The following is a 20,647-nucleotide window of genomic DNA, read 5'->3' on the forward strand; positions in this document are numbered from 1 at the left end:
GTAACCAAATAACTGGGAATGAAGTCCCAGAGAACTGATGTGGGCCTTTTAACCAGCCCACCTCGGCACTTGGCCGCCTCCTATCTGCTTACAGGGGTAATGGGCCCTATTCCATCCCTCGCTACCCGACCCCACAGCAAAAATCACGATTGGGGTACTTTCTATCGAGGTGGGTGCAGCAAACCAGGAAATTTCCTGACTCGAGCTACCTATCTCGGTAGTGAAAATCCGGGTCATTTTAATTGTGAGAATTGTTTTAGGAAAACAAAAAAAGGCTAAAAAAAAAGAGCAATCACTTTCTTGTAAAAACATTTAAAATCTTCTTCAAATGCCTCTGCCTTGTTTTTCATTATTATTGACATTTGAGTAATAGCATTGTGGCTCTTAAGGTAGAACTTTTGACCAAATTTTTAAAATGGATTGTATTGTTATTAAGGTTGGTGACTTCTGACCTAGAATGTTTTGTCTCCATTCCATCTTGTTTCAATTTTCACTTATCTTGTATAATGTAGGCCCTGAATCAATAATCATCTTTTACATTTCATAATCTAAACATTGCATTCCTTACCTATGCTGGATAACCTCTAGATCTTCAAGTTTTTCTGGGATCTCCATGCTGTTCAGCCACTGCTCCTTTTCATCAATCCATAATTCACAAGCATCTGCTTCACTGAACATCTTGTACTGTGACAGTGCATCCTGGAGGGCTTGCTTACGAAGCCGTGCCAGTTCTGCTAACTCCTTGTAACGTTCCTCAATGTCAGTTAATCTCCCTTCTATTTCGGGTGACTTATAATACTCATCAGGCAAACTTTGTCCCTGTTCATGTAGTGCATCAATGATTTGTCTATAGCTAGCAACCTCCTCACCAACATCTTTGTGTTTCTTCACTAAGGCTTGAGTGGAGTATTCATCATGACCAACATCATTACTGGAGACAATCCTCAGAATATCTAACATCCAAACATCAATATCATCACCATCAGCTTTAAACTGGTGAACATTAGCAGCTTCCTCTAATCGCTTTTTCTGAACTGCAGACAGCTGCTCAAGGTGGCCCCATTGCTCCTGAATGTCTTTAATTCTCTCCTTAATCTTCTCTGATCCAAAGTGCTCCTCAGCTACCATTGCTTCACCTTCTTTTATGGTTTGTTGAAGAGGTCCTCTCCGTCCACTCATTTCATCCTCAAATGCCTTGTGTTTACTGAGAAGACGAATCACGCTAGTCAGATCCTTGCCATAGTCAGCTGATGAAAGTATCTGTTCTTTCTCCCGGATCCAGCCTTCTTCTTCTGCCATTTCCCAAAAGAACTTCCAGAGGCGTCGGGACTCTTCCAAACGAGCCCTTCTTTCAGCTGCCAGCTGACAAAGCTCTTGGTAACAGAATTCCAGGTGAGTCACACGATCACGAATAACCTGTGGGTCACATGGTTTATAACCTGAAGGGGGAGAAGGGAAGAATGTTTTCAACATGTTTATAAGCTTAAAAACAAAATCCATTTCAGCTCAGTTTAGTAATACAGCAATAACACAGAGAACCATATGACAGCAGGAGCTTCCATCATTCCTTACAGTTGATATGTTAAATAACTATCCCAATGACATTCTGCTCTGTTTTCTTCCAATAGTTATCCACCAAAAGCAGATTGAAGATGACAACTGACCTGCTTGCAGGTTTACACCAATTTCATTTGAAACTGGCCACAAGCTGACACATGAAAGTAGCCTGGGCTGATTTACCTTTGCTCCAGCTTTCTATTTGTGCTCATGAGTTGTGCTATTATGCTCCCAGATTTAACCAATTGTATTTTTTTGGCATTTTATACTTTCCTCATTGCCATTTTGCTGTGAGCAGTTGAGACAAATCAGGGATTAACCCTTCTTCTGTGATGTATGTCAATGGCACGCTGCATGCCTTTCCCAGCAGGGGTGACTGAATCACAATCAAGAACTGAAATGAAACATAATTTTTCATCACCCCTGCCTTCCTTAGAGAAACTAAGGCATACATAAAACTACCAAACTGAGATTACCTAACTGAGCACAGTTTAAGGTTAGCTGTTGGGAACTTCCTGGTATGCAATGTTTATTCAGTCTCAATATATAGTGTACTTACCCACTAAGCCATAACAGGAGCACACAAAATACTACTTGAAAAGCTAAGGGAGAAAAAAATAAAGCTTAAAACATACCTTCTCCTTCAGAAGCAAATTTTTGAGCAGAAGCATTGACAACTTTCACTCTGTCAGCCTGAATAGCAATGTCAGCTTCAACTAGTGCATGTTTCTGTAGGAGATCTTCAACACCAAGTAAATGCTTCCCATAGTCTTGTGACAACAGTAGAACCTGAAACAGTTTCAACAACTTTCATTAAGCGTAGGTCAAATATACTAAATGCAACATAAAAAGTTTATAACACATTGAAATAGTTAGTTAGAAATAAATTTGAAACCACCTCTTCTGGTATAAGTGCCATTAAAATTTTATCTTCTTTCTTAATATGTTTTAACATATTAGTTATTTCTTACACAAATAAAATAAATTCCACAGTACATCTATACAATGGAAAGTTGGCTTCGCTACCTTCATTTCATCCATCCAGTCCATAATATATAGCATTTCCTGAAAAATCTTTTGCAAGTTAAGATTCATTTCTAAACGATGACGACGAGCTCGCAATAATTCCAGTAAGTATTCCCACAGCCTATAGACATTCTCTTTCCTTGCTGTGATGCGTTTGATGTCATGGTAATTCTCTGCTTCAAGTTCCTTAGCCACAGCCACAACTGCTTGTACTCGCTCTTCATACGCAGCAATGTCTGTTTCAATAGCTTCATGTTTCTTAGTAGCAGCTTCGACAGCCGGGAGATCAAAACCAAAATTATCCTGTAGCATAAGAGTTAGAAGTCATATTGAGTGATACCATTTTTAAAATATTCACAAAAATTGGTATTTCAGAGGTAGGGAGCTATGGACAAATTTAGACGCTGCTAATGAAGTATACATTCATCTTCAGAACCCTACTGCTAAAGGAGATTAAAAGGGTCAAAAACCTAGGGAAGAATTTTCCCCCTGTTTGGTGCGGGGGTGGGGGGGAGTGCAGACATGCCTCCGATCAGCACCCCCAATTGGGGGTGCGCCACCATTTTAGGTGGGTGGGTCAATTAAGGCCCGCCCAGTGTGACGTCCGCCAGGAAACGCTATGTGCTCCCTGTGCAGGCATGGAGGATTCCCTCAGCTGAGAGTGCGCTCTTTCGCGTATGCATGCGAAAGAGCACACTCATCTCCCTGAGGCTAAGTGCTGCCTCAGGGAGATTGGCGCCAAATTTAAAAATGGTAGATGTACAAAAATAAAATCTCCCTGACATGTCCCCTTATGTGACACTGTCACATGAGTTGGGACATGTCCATCACTTTTAATCAAACTTTTATTCAATTTTAAAAAACTCTCATCCTGCCCATGGATGAGGTTTCATACTTTTTCTGAAGCCCACCAGGGCTCCCAGCCTGCCCGCCAACCTTAAGGTTGGATGGACAGGTCCATTAATTACTTGAATTACTTTTTAAATGGCCTCAATAAGCCGTTGACAGGTCGGTGGGCCCACAGCTGATTCAGCAGCGCCCCCACCGACCTGAAAATTGAAATGACGCGGGGTGACATCTTCCCACGTCAGTGAGTGGGCTCTCCCCCCCCCCCCCCCCCCCCACCCTTGCTCACTGGCCTAAATATCCTGGCCCTAGAGCTTTAAATAGTTGTATGAACATCACACTATAGCACTCAAGCTCAATTTTCAAGTCGTCACTCTAGAAAGGTATGTGGTTGAACACAAGATTTCCTCGGTCTTCCTCCCTTCCCTCAAAATTGTGAGTTTCCTTGCCACAATCCACCAATCAATAGTTAAGATAATAAACAGTTACCTTCCCCTAGGGCCACTGCCAATGATACTATGTAATTCACTAACGGGCCGGTCTCACTCATCACGAAGGCCTGGGCTGATTTAACCTGAAAGTTTGTAACATGATGAAGCAGCTTACTTCTGGGATCAGAAACTCATCATGAGGACTTATGTGGTGCTTTTATATTAGCGTGGAAGTTCTGGAAGTGGGGCACTGAAAAATAAATCCACAACCTCAGCTCCCCTCATTTTAGTGTACAAACATATTGCTAATGCTTGTTTGAGGGTAAATATTGAGCATTCCCTGTGCTAAACATGGGTGGTAGAAAGATTCCTGGAGCTGCTGGAAGCACCTGATGTTGCCTCCTTTATGGCTGCCATGGCAGCACTGCCTGTGTATTTGTTCCTAATAGAATATTATTAATGTACAAGACTGTAATCTTTCTGCTTTCATATTAGTACTCGAATCTGAAGGCTTCCAGTTACATTGGAGTTTTGCTAAACATAACTAATGATTTTGAATTTTATTTCAATACAAGAAAATCAGTGGGCTCTTCATACTTACAGAAATTATAATATGTAAGAGCAGTGGTTTATTAAATAATTAAATGAATAGGAAAGGCAGTATCAGCCATGCAGAATTCACCTTCATTCTTGCTAGCATTACTGTAGTCTCGAATTCTCAGCATTATAAAAGTACATGATATCTTGATAGTTTCACATAGAAAAAAAATCAATAGATTTAGAACTATAATATTTTTGCTATGCACTGAAAAAAAAGGGTGAAACTTTACCTGGGAAACAAGGCGCTGGTTTTCACTTAGCCAGGTTTCTCTCATAGCAGCTTTACGATCAAATCGACGTGCAAGTTGTTCCAGCTTTTCTTGCCTGATCAGCTCAGTTCTTAATGCCAATTCTCGCTCATGTTCAGCTTTTTCCAGTCTTTCCCAGGCCTGTCAGATTGGTATTTGGTAATTTGGCAACATTTTAATGAATTAATTACTCACTGAACTGTATTCGAATAAAAATCAATTATATCTATTTTTCCCCATTAAAATTTAGATTACCTATATTAGAAGAAAGAGAATGCAGATGAAAAAAATTGACACTTTTGTTAATTTGTGATACAGCCATGTGGAGGCAGACTCTGAGCAGCCACAAACAGCAGCTGCAAGAAGCTCGCAGAACAGTTGTTAAAAGCAGGAGCATGTCTAAATTGTCATCAACACTGGAATCCCATGAGATTTACAAATGTTGTTGGGACTCTGTATAACAGGGATCTTGAGTATCTTAGGGGAAGGAAAAAAGGCCAAAATTTCATTTCTCTGTGGGGAAAATGATCAACTGCAGACTCCAAAAAGACCTCTTATTGAAAGGTCAGCTTTCAAGTAAAATCCTTTATGAAGGAATTCAAAAGCACAAAAGACAACTTTGCTGATAAGTTTTATCATTTGCATTGTGTAATTTTAAAGTCTTCTTTATCCCAGATAACCAAGCAAAAATGAAGCCACAGCATTATTGATGAACTGAAGACTGTCATCCTGATTTTACACATGACCAGCAATTCCACCATAGGGTTGCTCAAATTAAGTTGGAATGTAGGTTTTTTTATGTATGGGGGTGGAGTTAAGCAATAAAACATGAAAGGGAAAGCATGATGCTTAGAGGAAGAGGTTGTATGTAAGCTTTTTTCATTTGAAATCTCCTGTGGCTGCTCACAGTGAGTCAGGTTTTATAAAAGAGGTGAAATCAAAAATGATCTTTTCACCCAAAAGTAGTGCAAATGTAGAACACCCTCCCCAGAAAAGACCGTCAATGCTGGATCAACTGAAATTTTCAATGCCGGGATTGAGAAATGTGTTAGATAAGGATTATCAAGGAATATGGATCAAAGGTGGGTAAATGGAGTTGAGGTACAGATCTGCTATGATTTAATTGAATGATGGAATGTGTTCAAGGCCCTGAAAGGCCTACTCCTGTTCCTATCTGTTAAGCCAAGTAGCATCAGAGACAATATTTTTTCAGCATTGTTGGTGTGTTGTAAAGCCATGGCTTATATCGAAAATTACTTTATTTATTTATTTATTGGGCTGAAACCACAGATTGAGTTTTAAAAGATTGCACAACAGCATTTCAGTGAATTAAAACAGCAGCTTCTAAGATGGCCGAACATCACTGTAGCTGTACTCTGCAAATTACAAAACCATTGTAACAGAGCCAGGCTGTCTGGAAGAACGCAAGAAAGACAATCACCTTAGAGGAATATGAATCTCCTGAACCATTAACAAAACATCCAGCCAATCACCGGTGTACTGTGTATTCAATTGGATGTGGAACAAGTCATTAGATGCAATCACTTTGAACAATGAACCCTGGCTGAGAAGGGAACTTTTTCAGCCATAATCTAATCCTGTCTAAACTATGGACCTGGGAATCAACTTGCTATGACTATTATAAAAACAAAAAAACTGCGGATGCTGGAAATCCAAAACAAAAACAGAATTACCTGGAAAAACTCAGCAGGTCTGGCAGCATCGGCGGAGAAGAAAAGAGTTGACGTTTCGAGTCCTCATGACCCTTCGACAGAACTTGAGTTCGAGTCCAGGAAAGAGCTGAAATATAAGCTGGTTTAAGGTGTGTGTGTGGGGGGCGGAGAGATAGAGAGACAGAGAGGTGGAGGGGGTTGGTGTGGTTGTAGCGACAAACAAGCAGTGATAGAAGCAGAATATCAAAAGATGTCAACAACAATAGTACAATAGAACACATAGGTGTTAAAGATAAAGTTGGTGATATTATCTAAACGAATGTGCTAATTAAGAATGGATGGTAGGGCACTCAAGGTATAGCTCTAGTGGTTTTTTTTTTTATTTTATATAATGGAAATAGGTGGGAAAAGGAAAATCTTTATAATTTATTGGGAAAAAAAAGGAGAAGGGGGAAACAGAAAGGGGGTGGGGATGGGGGAGGGGACTCACGACCTAAAGTTGTTGAATTCAATATTCAGTCCGGAAGGCTGTAAAGTCCCTAGTCGGAAGATGAGGTGTTGTTCCTCCAGTTTGCGTTGGGCTTCACTGGAACAATGCAGCAAGCCAAGGACAGACATGTGGGCAAGAGAGCAGGGTGGAGTGTTAAAATGGCAAGCGACAGGGAGGTTTGGGTCATTCTTGCGGACAGACCGCAGGTGTTCTGCAAAGCGGTCGCCCAGTTTACGTTTGGTCTCTCCAATGTAGAGGAGACCACATTGGGAGCAACGAATGCAGTAGACTAAGTTGGGGGAAATGCAAGTGAAATGCTGCTTCACTTGAAAGGAGTGTTTGGGTCCTTGGACGGTGAGGAGAGAGGAAGTGAAGGGGCAGGTGTTGCATCTTTTGCGTGGGCAAGGGGTTGTGCCATAGGAGGGGGTTGAGGAGTAGGGGGTGATGGAGGAGTGGACCAGGGTGTCCCGGAGGGAGCGATCCCTACGGAATGCCGATAAGGGGGGTGAAGGGAAGATGTGTTTGGTAGTGGCATCATGCTGGAGTTGGCGGAAATGGCGGAGGATGATCCTTTGAATGCGGAGGCTGGTGGGGTGATAAGTGAGGACAAGGGGGACCCTATCATGTTTCTGGGAGGGAGGAGAAGGAGTGAGGGCGGATGCGCGGGAGATGGGCCGGACACGGTTGAGGGCCCTGTCAACGACCGTGGGTGGAAAACCTCGGTTAAGGAAGAAGGAGGACATGTCAGAGGAACTGTTTTTGAATGTAGCATCATCGGAACAGATGCGACGGAGGCGAAGGAACTGAGAGAATGGGATGGAGTCCTTACAGGAAGTGGGGTGTGAGGAGCTGTAGTCGAGATAGCTGTGGGTGTCGGTGGGTTTGTAATGGATATTGGTGGACAGTCTATCACCAGAGATTGAGACAGAGAGGTCAAGGAAGGGAAGGGAAGTGTCAGAGATGGACCACGTGAAAATGATGGAGGGGTGGAGATTGGAAGCAAAATTAATAAATTTTTCCAAGTCCTGACGAGAGCATGAAGCAGCACCGAAATAATCATCGATGTACCGGAGAAAGAGTTGTGGAAGGGGGCCGGAGTAGGACTGCAACAAGGAATGTTCCACATACCCCATAAAGAGACAGGCATAGCTGGGGCCCATGCGGGTACCCATAGCCACACCTTTTATTTGGAGGAAGTGAGAGGAGTTGAAGGAGAAATTGTTCAGCGTGAGAACAAGTTCAGCCAGACGGAGGAGAGTAGTGGTGGATGGGGATTGTTCGGGCCTCTGTTCGAGGAAGAAGCTAAGGGCCCTCAGACCATCCTGGTGGGGGATGGAGGTGTAGAGGGATTGGACGTCCATGGTGAAGAGGAAGCGGTAGGGGCCAGGGAACTGGAAATTGTTGATGTGACGTAAGGTGTCAGAGGAATCACGGATGTAGGTGGGAAGGGACTGGACAAGGGGAGAGAGAAGGGAGTCAAGATAACGAGAAATGAGTTCTGTGGGGCAGGAGCAAGCTGAGACGATCGGTCTACCGGGGCAGTTCTGTTTGTGGATTTTGGGTAGGAGATAGAAGCGGGCCGTCCGAGGTTGGGCAACTATCAGGTTGGAAGCTGTGGGAGGGAGATCCCCAGAGGAGATGAGGTCAGTGACAGTCCTGGAAACAATGGCTTGATGTTCAGTGGTGGGGTCATGGTCCAGGGAGAGGTAGGAGGAAGTGTCTGCGAGTTGACGCTCAGCCTCCGCGTGGTAGAGGTCAGTGCGCCAGACAACAACAGCACCACCCTTGTCAGCGGGTTTGATGACAATGTCAGGGTTGGACCTGAGAGAATGGAGTGCAGTAAGTTCAGAGAGAGACAGGTTAGAATGGGTGAGAGGAGCAGAGAAATTGAGACGACTAATGTCGCGCCGACAGTTCTCAATGAAAAGATCGAGAGAAGGTAAGAATCCAGAGGGAGGGGTCCAGGTGGAGGGAGAATATTGAAGATGGGTAAAAGGATCCGTTGAACTGGGAGAGGACTCCTGCCCAAAGAAGTGAGCCCGGAGACGAAGACGGCGGAAGAAGAGTTCAGTATCATGCCGAGCCCGAAATTCATTGAGGTGAGGGCGTAAGGGTATGAAACTAAGTCCTTTGCTGAGCACTGAACGTTCAGCATCGGAGAGGGGAAGGTCAGGGGGTATAGTGAATACACGGCTGGGGTTGGGATTGGAAGATGGGGTGGGGACGGAGGGACAGGCAGGGGTGGAGGGTCCTAGATGGGTGTTGATGTCGATGAGTTGTTGGAGCTTGCGTTCCTTAGCACTTGAGAGAAAGAGAAAAAGTTTCTTGTTGAGGCGTCGGATGAGCCGAAGGATAAAATGAAACTGGGGGCACGCGCAGCTTTGAAAAAGGGTACGGCGGTGCTGCTGGAGGGAGAGGTCGAGTGTGTTCATATGGCGGCGCATGGCACTGAGAGTGGATTTCAGAATGTGACGGGAACAGCAGTCCGAGAAACGTTTTATGTCCCGGAGATACCTGTAATCCTGGGTGGGTTCGAAACATGAGGGGTGGAATTTCAGTTGAAATCCATGTGGGGTAAGTCGGAGACGGAGACAGTCACTGAGAAAGGAGATATATATCTCCTTTCTCAGTGACTGTCTCCGTCTCCGACTTACCCCACATGGATTTCAACTGAAATTCCACCCCTCATGTTTCGAACCCACCCAGGATTACAGGTATCTCCGGGACATAAAACGTTTCTCGGACTGCTGTTCCCGTCACATTCTGAAATCCACTCTCAGTGCCATGCGCCGCCATATGAACACACTCGACCTCTCCCTCCAGCAGCACCGCCGTACCCTTTTTCAAAGCTGCGCGTGCCCCCAGTTTCATTTTATCCTTCGGCTCATCCGACGCCTCAACAAGAAACTTTTTCTCTTTCTCTCAAGTGCTAAGGAACGCAAGCTCCAACAACTCATCGACATCAACACCCATCTAGGACCCTCCACCCCTGCCTGTCCCTCCGTCCCCACCCCATCTTCCAATCCCAACCCCAGCCGTGTATTCACTATACCCCCTGACCTTCCCCTCTCCGATGCTGAACGTTCAGTGCTCAGCAAAGGACTTAGTTTCATACCCTTACGCCCTCACCTCAATGAATTTCGGGCTCGGCATGATACTGAACTCTTCTTCCGCCGTCTTCGTCTCCGGGCTCACTTCTTTGGGCAGGAGTCCTCTCCCAGTTCAACGGATCCTTTTACCCATCTTCAATATTCTCCCTCCACCTGGACCCCTCCCTCTGGATTCTTACCTTCTCTCGATCTTTTCATTGAGAACTGTCGGCGCGACATTAGTCGTCTCAATTTCTCTGCTCCTCTCACCCATTCTAACCTGTCTCTCTCTGAACTTACTGCACTCCATTCTCTCAGGTCCAACCCTGACATTGTCATCAAACCCGCTGACAAGGGTGGTGCTGTTGTTGTCTGGCGCACTGACCTCTACCACGCGGAGGCTGAGCGTCAACTCGCAGACACTTCCTCCTACCTCTCCCTGGACCATGACCCCACCACTGAACATCAAGCCATTGTTTCCAGGACTGTCACTGACCTCATCTCCTCTGGGGATCTCCCTCCCACAGCTTCCAACCTGATAGTTGCCCAACCTCGGACGGCCCGCTTCTATCTCCTACCCAAAATCCACAAACAGAACTGCCCCGGTAGACCGATCGTCTCAGCTTGCTCCTGCCCCACAGAACTCATTTCTCGTTATCTTGACTCCCTTCTCTCTCCCCTTGTCCAGTCCCTTCCCACCTACATCCGTGATTCCTCTGACACCTTACGTCACATCAACAATTTCCAGTTCCCTGGCCCCTACCGCTTCCTCTTCACCATGGACGTCCAATCCCTCTACACCTCCATCCCCCACCAGGATGGTCTGAGGGCCCTTAGCTTCTTCCTCGAACAGAGGCCCGAACAATCCCCATCCACCACTACTCTCCTCCGTCTGGCTGAACTTGTTCTCACGCTGAACAATTTCTCCTTCAACTCCTCTCACTTCCTCCAAATAAAAGGTGTGGCTATGGGTACCCGCATGGGCCCCAGCTATGCCTGTCTCTTTATGGGGTATGTGGAACATTCCTTGTTGCAGTCCTACTCCGGCCCCCTTCCACAACTCTTTCTCCGGTACATCGATGATTATTTCGGTGCTGCTTCATGCTCTCGTCAGGACTTGGAAAAATTTATTAATTTTGCTTCCAATCTCCACCCCTCCATCATTTTCACGTGGTCCATCTCTGACACTTCCCTTCCCTTCCTTGACCTCTCTGTCTCAATCTCTGGTGATAGACTGTCCACCAATATCCATTACAAACCCACCGACACCCACAGCTATCTCGACTACAGCTCCTCACACCCCACTTCCTGTAAGGACTCCATCCCATTCTCTCAGTTCCTTCGCCTCCGTCGCATCTGTTCCGATGATGCTACATTCAAAAACAGTTCCTCTGACATGTCCTCCTTCTTCCTTAACCGAGGTTTTCCACCCACGGTCGTTGACAGGGCCCTCAACCGTGTCCGGCCCATCTCCCGCGCATCCGCCCTCACTCCTTCTCCTCCCTCCCAGAAACATGATAGGGTCCCCCTTGTCCTCACTTATCACCCCACCAGCCTCCGCATTCAAAGGATCATCCTCCGCCATTTCCGCCAACTCCAGCATGATGCCACTACCAAACACATCTTCCCTTCACCCCCCTTATCGGCATTCCGTAGGGATCGCTCCCTCCGGGACACCCTGGTCCACTCCTCCATCACCCCCTACTCCTCAACCCCCTCCTATGGCACAACCCCTTGCCCACGCAAAAGATGCAACACCTGCCCCTTCACTTCCTCTCTCCTCACCGTCCAAGGACCCAAACACTCCTTTCAAGTGAAGCAGCATTTCACTTGCATTTCCCCCAACTTAGTCTACTGCATTCGTTGCTCCCAATGTGGTCTCCTCTACATTGGAGAGACCAAACGTAAACTGGGCGACCGCTTTGCAGAACACCTGCGGTCTGTCCGCAAGAATGACCCAAACCTCCCTGTCGCTTGCCATTTTAACACTCCACCCTGCTCTCTTGCCCACATGTCTGTCCTTGGCTTGCTGCATTGTTCCAGTGAAGCCCAACGCAAACTGGAGGAACAACACCTCATCTTCCGACTAGGGACTTTACAGCCTTCCGGACTGAATATTGAATTCAACAACTTTAGGTCGTGAGTCCCCTCCCCCATCCCCACCCCCTTTCTGTTTCCCCCTTCTCCTTTTTTTTTCCCAATAAATTATAAAGATTTTCCTTTTCCCACCTATTTCCATTATATAAAATAAAAAAAAAAACCACTAGAGCTATACCTTGAGTGCCCTACCATCCATTCTTAATTAGCACATTCGTTTAGATAATATCACCAACTTTATCTTTAACACCTATGTGTTCTATTGTACTATTGTTGTTGACATCTTTTGATATTCTGCTTCTATCACTGCTTGTTTGTCGCTACAACCACACCAACCCCCTCCACCTCTCTGTCTCTCTATCTCTCCGCCCCCCACACACACACCTTAAACCAGCTTATATTTCAGCTCTTTCCTGGACTCGAACTCAAGTTCTGTCGAAGGGTCATGAGGACTCGAAACGTCAACTCTTTTCTTCTCCGCCGATGCTGCCAGACCTGCTGAGTTTTTCCAGGTAATTCTGTTTTTGTTTTGCTATGACTATTGGTGTGTAACTGGTCAGTTAGTGAGGGGGGGATCATGTGATGAGCCAACTAACAACCCTCTTTTGTGTTTTAAGAAAATACTTTTCTCCTGGCCACAGAACAAAACAGGGGAGACACAGAAGGTGATGGTCCAAGTGGGCATGCTCTCTCTCCATCCATGTTACATGCTTGAGCATGTAACAACACTGCCTGTTGTTTGACCATCCGCACACCACAGGCAGTGTTCAACCCAGCAGCTGCTAACTCCAGAAGATATAAATGGTCCATCAACATCTTTAAATCATCTTGATGCAGAAAGCAGAAAGACAATTGAGTCAAGTCTGAAACCATCCAAATCTTCAATCTACAAGATCCATATATCATTGACTTCTATTGGACTTTTAAACTACTTAACCTGTCCTCCCACTTTGTAACTTACTTGTGTGTGCACCCTTGAATGCATTTGGGGGGAGATGGTGCTGTAGTAGTGATAATGTCACTGGACTAATAATCCAGAGGCCCAGGTTAATGTTCTGGACACAAGGGTTCAAATCCCACCAAGGCAGCTGGTGGAATTTAAGTTCAATTAATAATCTGGAATTAAAAAGCTAGTCTCAGTAATGGTGACCAAGAAACCATTGTCGATTGTTGTACAAAGCTACCTGGTTCACTAATGTCCTTAAGGGGAGGAAATCCTTACCTTGTCTGGCCTACATGTGACTCCAGACCCATAGCAATGTGGTTTACTCGTAACTGCCCTCTGAAATGGTGCGGCAAGCCACTCAGTTCAAGGGCACTTAGGGATGGGTAATAAATGCTGGCTTTTGCTATCGACGCCCGCATCCCATGAAATAATAAATTTTAAAAAGTGCGTGTGTGGAAGCATTTTTATTACTTTTATTTAGATCAGGAGTTAAGTACAATAAACACTACTCTCTTTTATTTTAAAAACTTACAAGTAAACCTGCGTGTCTTTTATAGTTACAGCACTACAAATAGTTAAACAATCTGAATTGGCAAGCATACGTTTTTAAAAAAAACCCATTGCAGTCAAATGAGGAGTGGGAAGAAAAGGGGAGCCATTCTACCCCTCCTCACCCAATCATAACAGGGTGGCTCTTGAAGCACTGGAATCTGATGGTTTTGAGATGGGTACCGAGGTGCACTACTTTAAGGAGCACACAGAAGGGACAATACGCACAACATTTAATGCAATATAGAGAGCCATAGATTTTTTAAAAAGGCAAACTTTAGTAGAAATGTTACTCTCTAGTTGCTCTGCTGCCTCTGTCAAGGATCCAACTTTTATTTACTCTTAGGGGTGAATTTTACACCCCACCTCCCTCCCACCAGCATATTTGTCAGTTGGCGGGGGTTTGTGGGGGCACATCAAACGAAGCAGGTGGCCAGTCCACCACCTTCCCGCCCATCTTCAGCCTGTCCCCCATATTACGGCAGGCTGGTAAGGCATCAAGCAGCCCACCATCCCTTAGGCCTATTGAGACCCTTAAGTAGACATTGAAGGACCTCATTTTGCCTCCACCACAATTTTTCTGCCTGCAGGGAAAGGCGGATGCAAGGCAAGCAGCCCAGTAGCTAAGACAGTAAAGGATGCTGTCCAGCAGGAAGAGGGAATGCCTCTTTTGGGGGGGACCCCTTGTCCTCATTGGGGGCATCCCCCCCAACAAGATGGTAATCACCCCTTTGTCCTTCACCCCCACTCCACCTCAGCCATGCTAACCTGAATCCCACCACGTCCTACCCCTAGCTGGGGTCTCCCAGCCATGCCTGCCCAAAATTCCTGGACCTACCCGAAGTCCAGGGACATCTTCACTTCTTCGTGGGGACTGGTCGTAGTCCCTGCAGTGACCATTACTGTTTTCTGGAGCTGCTGGGACTACAACACTGCTCAGGCTACAGAGAAATTGGCCAGCAGCTCTCTAGGTTGGGACTCTGTCTCTGGTTTTGGGGGGGGGGGGGGGGGGCAGGAGTCCCATTCTGCACTAATTAAGAACAAAAACAGAATTACCTGGAAAAACTCAGCAGAAGTGTTTTGTCGAAGGGTCATGAGGACTCGAAACATCAATTCTTTTCTTCTCCGCCGATGCTGCCAGACCTGCTGAGTTTTTCCAGGTAATTCTGTTTCTGTTTTGGATTTCCAGCATCTGCAGTTTTTTTGTTTTTATCTCTGCACTAATTAAAGTTGCCCCTAGCATATTATAGTTGTCTGGGGCAGCTAGATTTCACATCAGCAACGTGCAGACTGACTGTTAAGTCTGAAGGAGTGGGGGAAGTTTGCAATCTGTTCCTCCCTCCCCCTCACTGCCCCGATAAAGTCCACTTCCTGATCTATTCTTGATTCTTCTCCATGTTCATCTGAAGTTTTCCCCTGGTTAATGCTACCTATTATAAGATGCCATTTGGAAATGAGGCAAGACAATACATGCTGAACGGTACAATTTTAAAGGGGGTGCAAGGAAAGAGAGACCTGGGGCTATTTGTGCACAAATCTTTGACGGTGGCAGGACAGGTTAACAAAGTAGCTAATAAGGATGTTGGGCTTTATAAAGAGTGGTGTAGCATACAAAAGCCAGAAAGTTATGCTTAACCTATGTAAAGTATTAGTTCAGTCCTAATTGGAGTATTGTGGAAGGATGTGATAGCTTTGGAAAGGGTACAGAGTGATTTACTAGAATGATTCCAGGGATGAAGGACTACAGTTACGTAGATAAGTGGAGTCACACTTCTTAGAGCAGTGAAGGCTATAGGAGATTTGGTAGAGGTGTTTAAAATCATGTGGGATGTAGATGAAGTAAATAAAACGAATCTGCTTCCAATGGCTCAAAGGTCAATAAACCAGGGGGGCACAGATTTAGGGTGATTGCCAAAAGAACCAGAAGTGACGGGAGGAAAAACTCTCTTTCACAAAGAGTGGTTAGGATTAATAGCACTGTCTGATAGGTGGTACATACAGATTCAATAGCAGCCTTCAAAAAGGCACTGGATAAATATCTGAAGGAAAAAAAATTATGACAGAAAGTGGGACTAACTTGATTGATCTTTGAAAGAGCAAGTGCAGACTTGATGAACCAATTGGCCTTCTCCTGCGCTGAATTAGTCTATGATTTTAAGCATATGTGCTCAGCTGAAGTCTCCTCCTGATCAACATCCAGAAACCAAGAGTAAATTATATGCTGGTTCTACTCAAAAGATATTGCTGTACAGTTGAGTGTGTTACTGGTTCAGCTGAAACTACAAAGGCTTCTGACGCAGATAAACACATTTCCTTCAAGGAGAAAATAAAATAAACATTTTTCATCATTACCTTGTTGATATCTGAGATGAGTTTGCCTTCTCTTGGCATGTATACTTTCTGATTGTTAGCTCTCATTTTGCTTTGAATGGTGAAAAGCAATACTTCAAGATTTCCTTTTTCTGTAAACCTATACGAAAAAGAATATCAGACAGGAGCCAAATCATTTCATATATTACATAACTATTTATAAAATAATAGAAATTCTATGCTTTTTAATTTTGCAGCAAATTCAGCAGGTGGAACAAGTTCAATAAATGATATAATCAGTCCAGAAAAATTACACCTGGCGTATGTGGAATAAGCTTAAATTAGTTCTCATGATAGCAAGAAGCAAAAGCACAAGCTAGGGAGGAAAATCAGAATTATCCTTTTGTATTGTGAAAAGCTTGCTTTGGATCAGATAACACTCAGTTTTGATTAACAAACAGCAGGTAAATGTTTGCACTCATAAATGTCAGGCAATGACCATCTCCAACAAGAAACAGCCCAACAACTTGCTCTTCACCTTAAATGACACCACCATTGCCAAGACTCCATCAATGTCTAGTCACCGCTGATAGAAATTTAACTGGGTTAACTGATCAAGACAATCTTTTACCTGCTTGTTTAGACAAAGTGTTTTATTACAAGCCACCAGACACAAGAGCTTTCAAGAAGCTTGATGTCATTCGGTAACAGAGCAGTCCAACTGAACGCCAGCCCTCCCATTGACTTAATATCCATTCCCTCCACCACCAGCATACTGCAACTGCAGTACCTGTTATCAACAGGAAAGTTTGCAACAAACCCACTTCTACAGTGCCTCCCAGCCCTGTGGCAGTGAAAAGCACAAGAACATAATGAGGCTTCATAATTTCCCAATGACATACTGGCCTGACTTAGACCTAAAGAGCTGGGTTTTGCACACCTCCCCTGCCACCGTGTTTTCAGCAGGGTGGCGTAAAATACCAAAGGATGCCCAGCCCACCCTCGAGCTGTCCCACATAAAACAGTAGGTGGGCGTTTGTCAAAATTGGCAGCCCACCCATTATTTTTAAATAAATAACAGACAACTGAGCTCGTTACCAAGCCAACCAACTGGAATATTATGCTGCCATAATACAAGTGGGCATTCTGTTTATTGAGCCCAAGTTGAAAAAAGGCAGGAATGAAAGGAAGGGGGGTGGGGGCACATTATGCAGCGGGTGTCCCATGTGCAACAGGGGCGCCCTCTAAGTTTTACCCCTGCCTTTGTTCCTTCCTTCCTGCCTGCCCTCCAAAACCAGCCCCCCAACCTTAGGCTTCCTGATCCCTCCCGCCCAAAAATGCCTGACTTACCTGGCTTCAATATCTGTCTCCTTTTCTTCACAGGTGTGTTTGCCATCCCAGCAGCACCCACTACCAAGTTCTGGCATGCTAGGGCTGCTGGAGCTGCCAGCCAATCTGATTGGCTGGCAACTTAGAGGGTAGGATTTCCTTCCTCTGAGGGTTGGAAGTCCCACTCTCTCCTTGTTTAGCCCCCAGCAGCAGTGCATTATGGCTTCTTTCAGGTGTGTTGGCTGCAGCCAACTTTCCTTTTGGGGGGGCGAGGGGCATTGAGTGCAAGCTGTTAAGACCCCTGTAAAATCCAGCCCATTATGTTATTCCTTCATTGTTGCTTGGTCAAATTTCTGAAATGCTCTTTCTAATATAATCATGACAGCAATCACCTGCAGGAGACATCCTATCTGTACCATTGCAGGCCAATGAGGGATAGGTACTAAATGAAGTCTTCTCAGTGTCACCCAAATGCAGAGAATAAATTTTAAAAATTCAAGGTGTTATGAACAGCTAAGAGCTAGCCAAACATCATCATTCATCTAGGTTTTCCTTATTGTAACTTTAACCTGTTTTGCCACTATTTGTGCACTATAATACTAATATATCATTAAGTGTACTGAGTCAGAAAATGGTAAGTGTTCAGTAATTAGCTCTTAGCTATGTTCTCCCAAGCAATGTATGAAACTAATTGAAGTAGTGATTTAGTAACTGTTTAACACTCTTACTTTGATGGTTTTTCTACTGTGCGATATGTGTTAAATGCTTGTAGCTGCTGCTGAACACCAACCAGTGAGTTGGCAAATTTACGATTGTTCAGGATGATGATAGTCTGCTCAATCCACTCCAGCAGGTCAGATGCCAGGGACTCGTATTTTTCTATCATTTTCTCGGTCTCAATTGCATAGTCAAGTACCTGTCACAGGTTGAAACAAAACAATTTTATAGCAACAAAACTCAGACATGTCAGATGTATAAAATGAATGATATTCTACAATTATTTCAGTAAATGAGTTCTGGAATGGTTTAATGTGCTACTTATTGTATCAGAATGGATACCTTGAAATGAGTTAATGACTGTACCATGATCGAGAAGGTCAGATGACAAAAGCAACTTTGAGCCCAGCAATTTAATTGACTGAATACATGCTTTGTGAACTTTTAAGATGAATGTTATGGGGGGGCAGCATGATTGTAAATTCATCTGATGAGTTTATGATCTTAGTTAAGCTATCATGGAATAGTAAAGCATTTCCTATAAGGAAAAATATCTTTTTACAAAATAAGGCAAATAACCCTTCTGGACATGTGGGTCAGTAGCATCATTAGCAGAAAACAGGTCTGACTATAGACACTGGTATCTAAGAACTTAAGATGGGAGAATTACAGTTTCAATGTGTCCCAATTTCAGGTGTTATGAAGACCGCTTTATATACTTAGTTCACTACTGAATGACATTATACTGTTTTCTGATATTACTGGAAGTTTTCCTCAAATTAATACAATTAGATTACAAGAAATTTTAAAATACCTTTCCAATACGTTTTCCTTCCACAGCCAGGGCCTTCATTTTGGAGAAGTAATGGTAGTATGTCACCACATAAGTAATAATTGATTTCTCATCAGGGTGATCAACACTGACATCTGTCAAATAAAATGTTGAGTATTATCTAAACTGCATAGCAAGGTCTAAAACAGCTTGTATCAAATGTAAATGGAGGGCAATGATCAGTTTTACATTATAAGCATTATTACATTTCAGTGAACATGTAGGTTATTGATGCCAATGCATATTTTCAAGACAGCAAGCTAGGGAAATCAAATACTACTGATGGTATTTCAATGTCATTTTCAATAAGGTCAATGTAAATTTATTATGAACATCAGATTGTGGGTAAAAACAAAAAACTGCGGATGCTGGAAATCCAAAACAAAAGCAGAATTACCTGGAAAAACTCAGCAGGTCTGGCAGCATCGGCGGAGAAGAAAAGAGTTGACGTTTCGAGTCCTCATGACCCTTCAACAGAACAGCTGTTCTGTTGAAGGGTCATGAGGACTCGAAACGTCAACTCTTTTCTTCTCCGCCGATGCTGCCAGACCTGCTGAGTTTTTCCAGGTAATTCTGTTTTTGTATCAGATTGGGGGAACGATGCAGCAAGTGGAGGTGGGGAAGAGTTCAGGAAATAAAAAAAGTGATTGTTTTTGAGAAGGGAATTAACAAGTCTGCAAAAAAAGCTCCTAGTTCTCAAGCAGCAAATCATACAAAGTCATTAAATGAAAAGTTCCAACAAAGTAACATGCCAAAATTTAAAAATGAAACATTAAAAACCAACCTTCTGGATCCAGCAGCTTGGTAAGCCCAAGGTGTTGCTCTGCAAGGTTGAAAGCATTCTGGAGATTGTAGTGGGCATTAGACTTCTTAAGTTTGTCAAAGTCAATCAGGTCCGGCCTGACCAAATTACAACAAAGTGAGAAGATAAAGACACATACATATTGCAATATGGATGCAAAGTGTGATTATTTAAATATTACTTTGAATCTAACAATGCCAACATACCTATGCTTGTGGATAACAGCATTGAATGCCATGCCATCTCTCCAGCTGGTGGTAAAGTTGTGAATGTTGACATTGGGATAGCTATGACGAAGAACAGAAAATGTAACATTTCTTCAATCCGCTTTTCAAAGTGGAAATGAATTAAGTCTACAAGCTAAAACTGTCAAGCTAGATTCCCTAGTTGCCATTTTAATAAAATTGTAAATCCATTCTTCAGAAACAGATTTATGATTTGGTTACACAGAGCAAATCTTCTAATGGATTAGTAATATTATAACTGCAGTGGGATCATTTTCTCAAATCCTTATTTCTGGTGAACATATTCTTTTAGGGTTTTGCTACACAAATAGGAAACCATGCTACAATTACTATATCACTAACATAAAGCAACCAGAGAAGTATCACCCCCAACATTAAAATTCATATTTAGCAAATATGCAGCTATTCTTGCAAGTTTAGATTAATTAAGACCAAGGGTAAACAAATAAGAACAAAATGTAGGCTCGCTCAAAAATGTGGATAGGTGAAGAAAAGAATGCAAAGAGCAAGGGCTAACTTATTCAGAACTGTGCTACCTTTATAAGCTAGTTCAGAAATTAATGGAAACCAATACTAAATTTAATCGACCTAGTACCATTAAAGGCATTTTAAAGTGAAGGGTACATGCTTGCATGTGCACAAGTAATTGCATACATGCACAATGTGTTTCAGACTTGAGAACAAGGATTACAATGTTTCTACTAAAACTTTGCCCCTAAAACCTCACTTAACTTCCAAATTATTTACTTTTAAAAGGATCAGCATGATAAATATATGGACCTACCATTTAGATATTACTGCAGAAATTCTTTACTGAAGTATTCATCCAAAAATAAATTAAAATATTAAAAGTATCAATG

The 20,647-nt window shown here is 43.6% G+C and overlaps 1 protein-coding gene across 3 annotated transcripts in view; it reads right to left on the reverse strand.

The window, feature by feature from the left end:
* The window catches only part of sptbn1 (spectrin, beta, non-erythrocytic 1), a 297,759-nt gene that overhangs the window by 63,441 nt on the left and 213,671 nt on the right, over positions 1-20,647 (reverse strand). For all 3 annotated transcript variants that reach the window (XM_041174961.1, XM_041174970.1, XM_041174980.1), the window contains 9 exons: positions 19,749-19,829; positions 19,525-19,640; positions 18,723-18,835; positions 17,920-18,107; positions 15,905-16,022; positions 4,691-4,849; positions 2,584-2,886; positions 2,193-2,346; positions 569-1,439 (listed from right to left, as the gene is read on the reverse strand). In XM_041174961.1, the coding sequence (XP_041030895.1) occupies positions 569-1,439; positions 2,193-2,346; positions 2,584-2,886; positions 4,691-4,849; positions 15,905-16,022; positions 17,920-18,107; positions 18,723-18,835; positions 19,525-19,640; positions 19,749-19,829 (2,103 nt within the window). The remainder of the gene's footprint in view (positions 1-568; positions 1,440-2,192; positions 2,347-2,583; positions 2,887-4,690; positions 4,850-15,904; positions 16,023-17,919; positions 18,108-18,722; positions 18,836-19,524; positions 19,641-19,748; positions 19,830-20,647) is intronic.

This window comes from Carcharodon carcharias, chromosome 2, assembly GCF_017639515.1.
Source record: "Carcharodon carcharias isolate sCarCar2 chromosome 2, sCarCar2.pri, whole genome shotgun sequence".
Taxonomy (NCBI): domain Eukaryota; kingdom Metazoa; phylum Chordata; class Chondrichthyes; order Lamniformes; family Lamnidae; genus Carcharodon; species Carcharodon carcharias.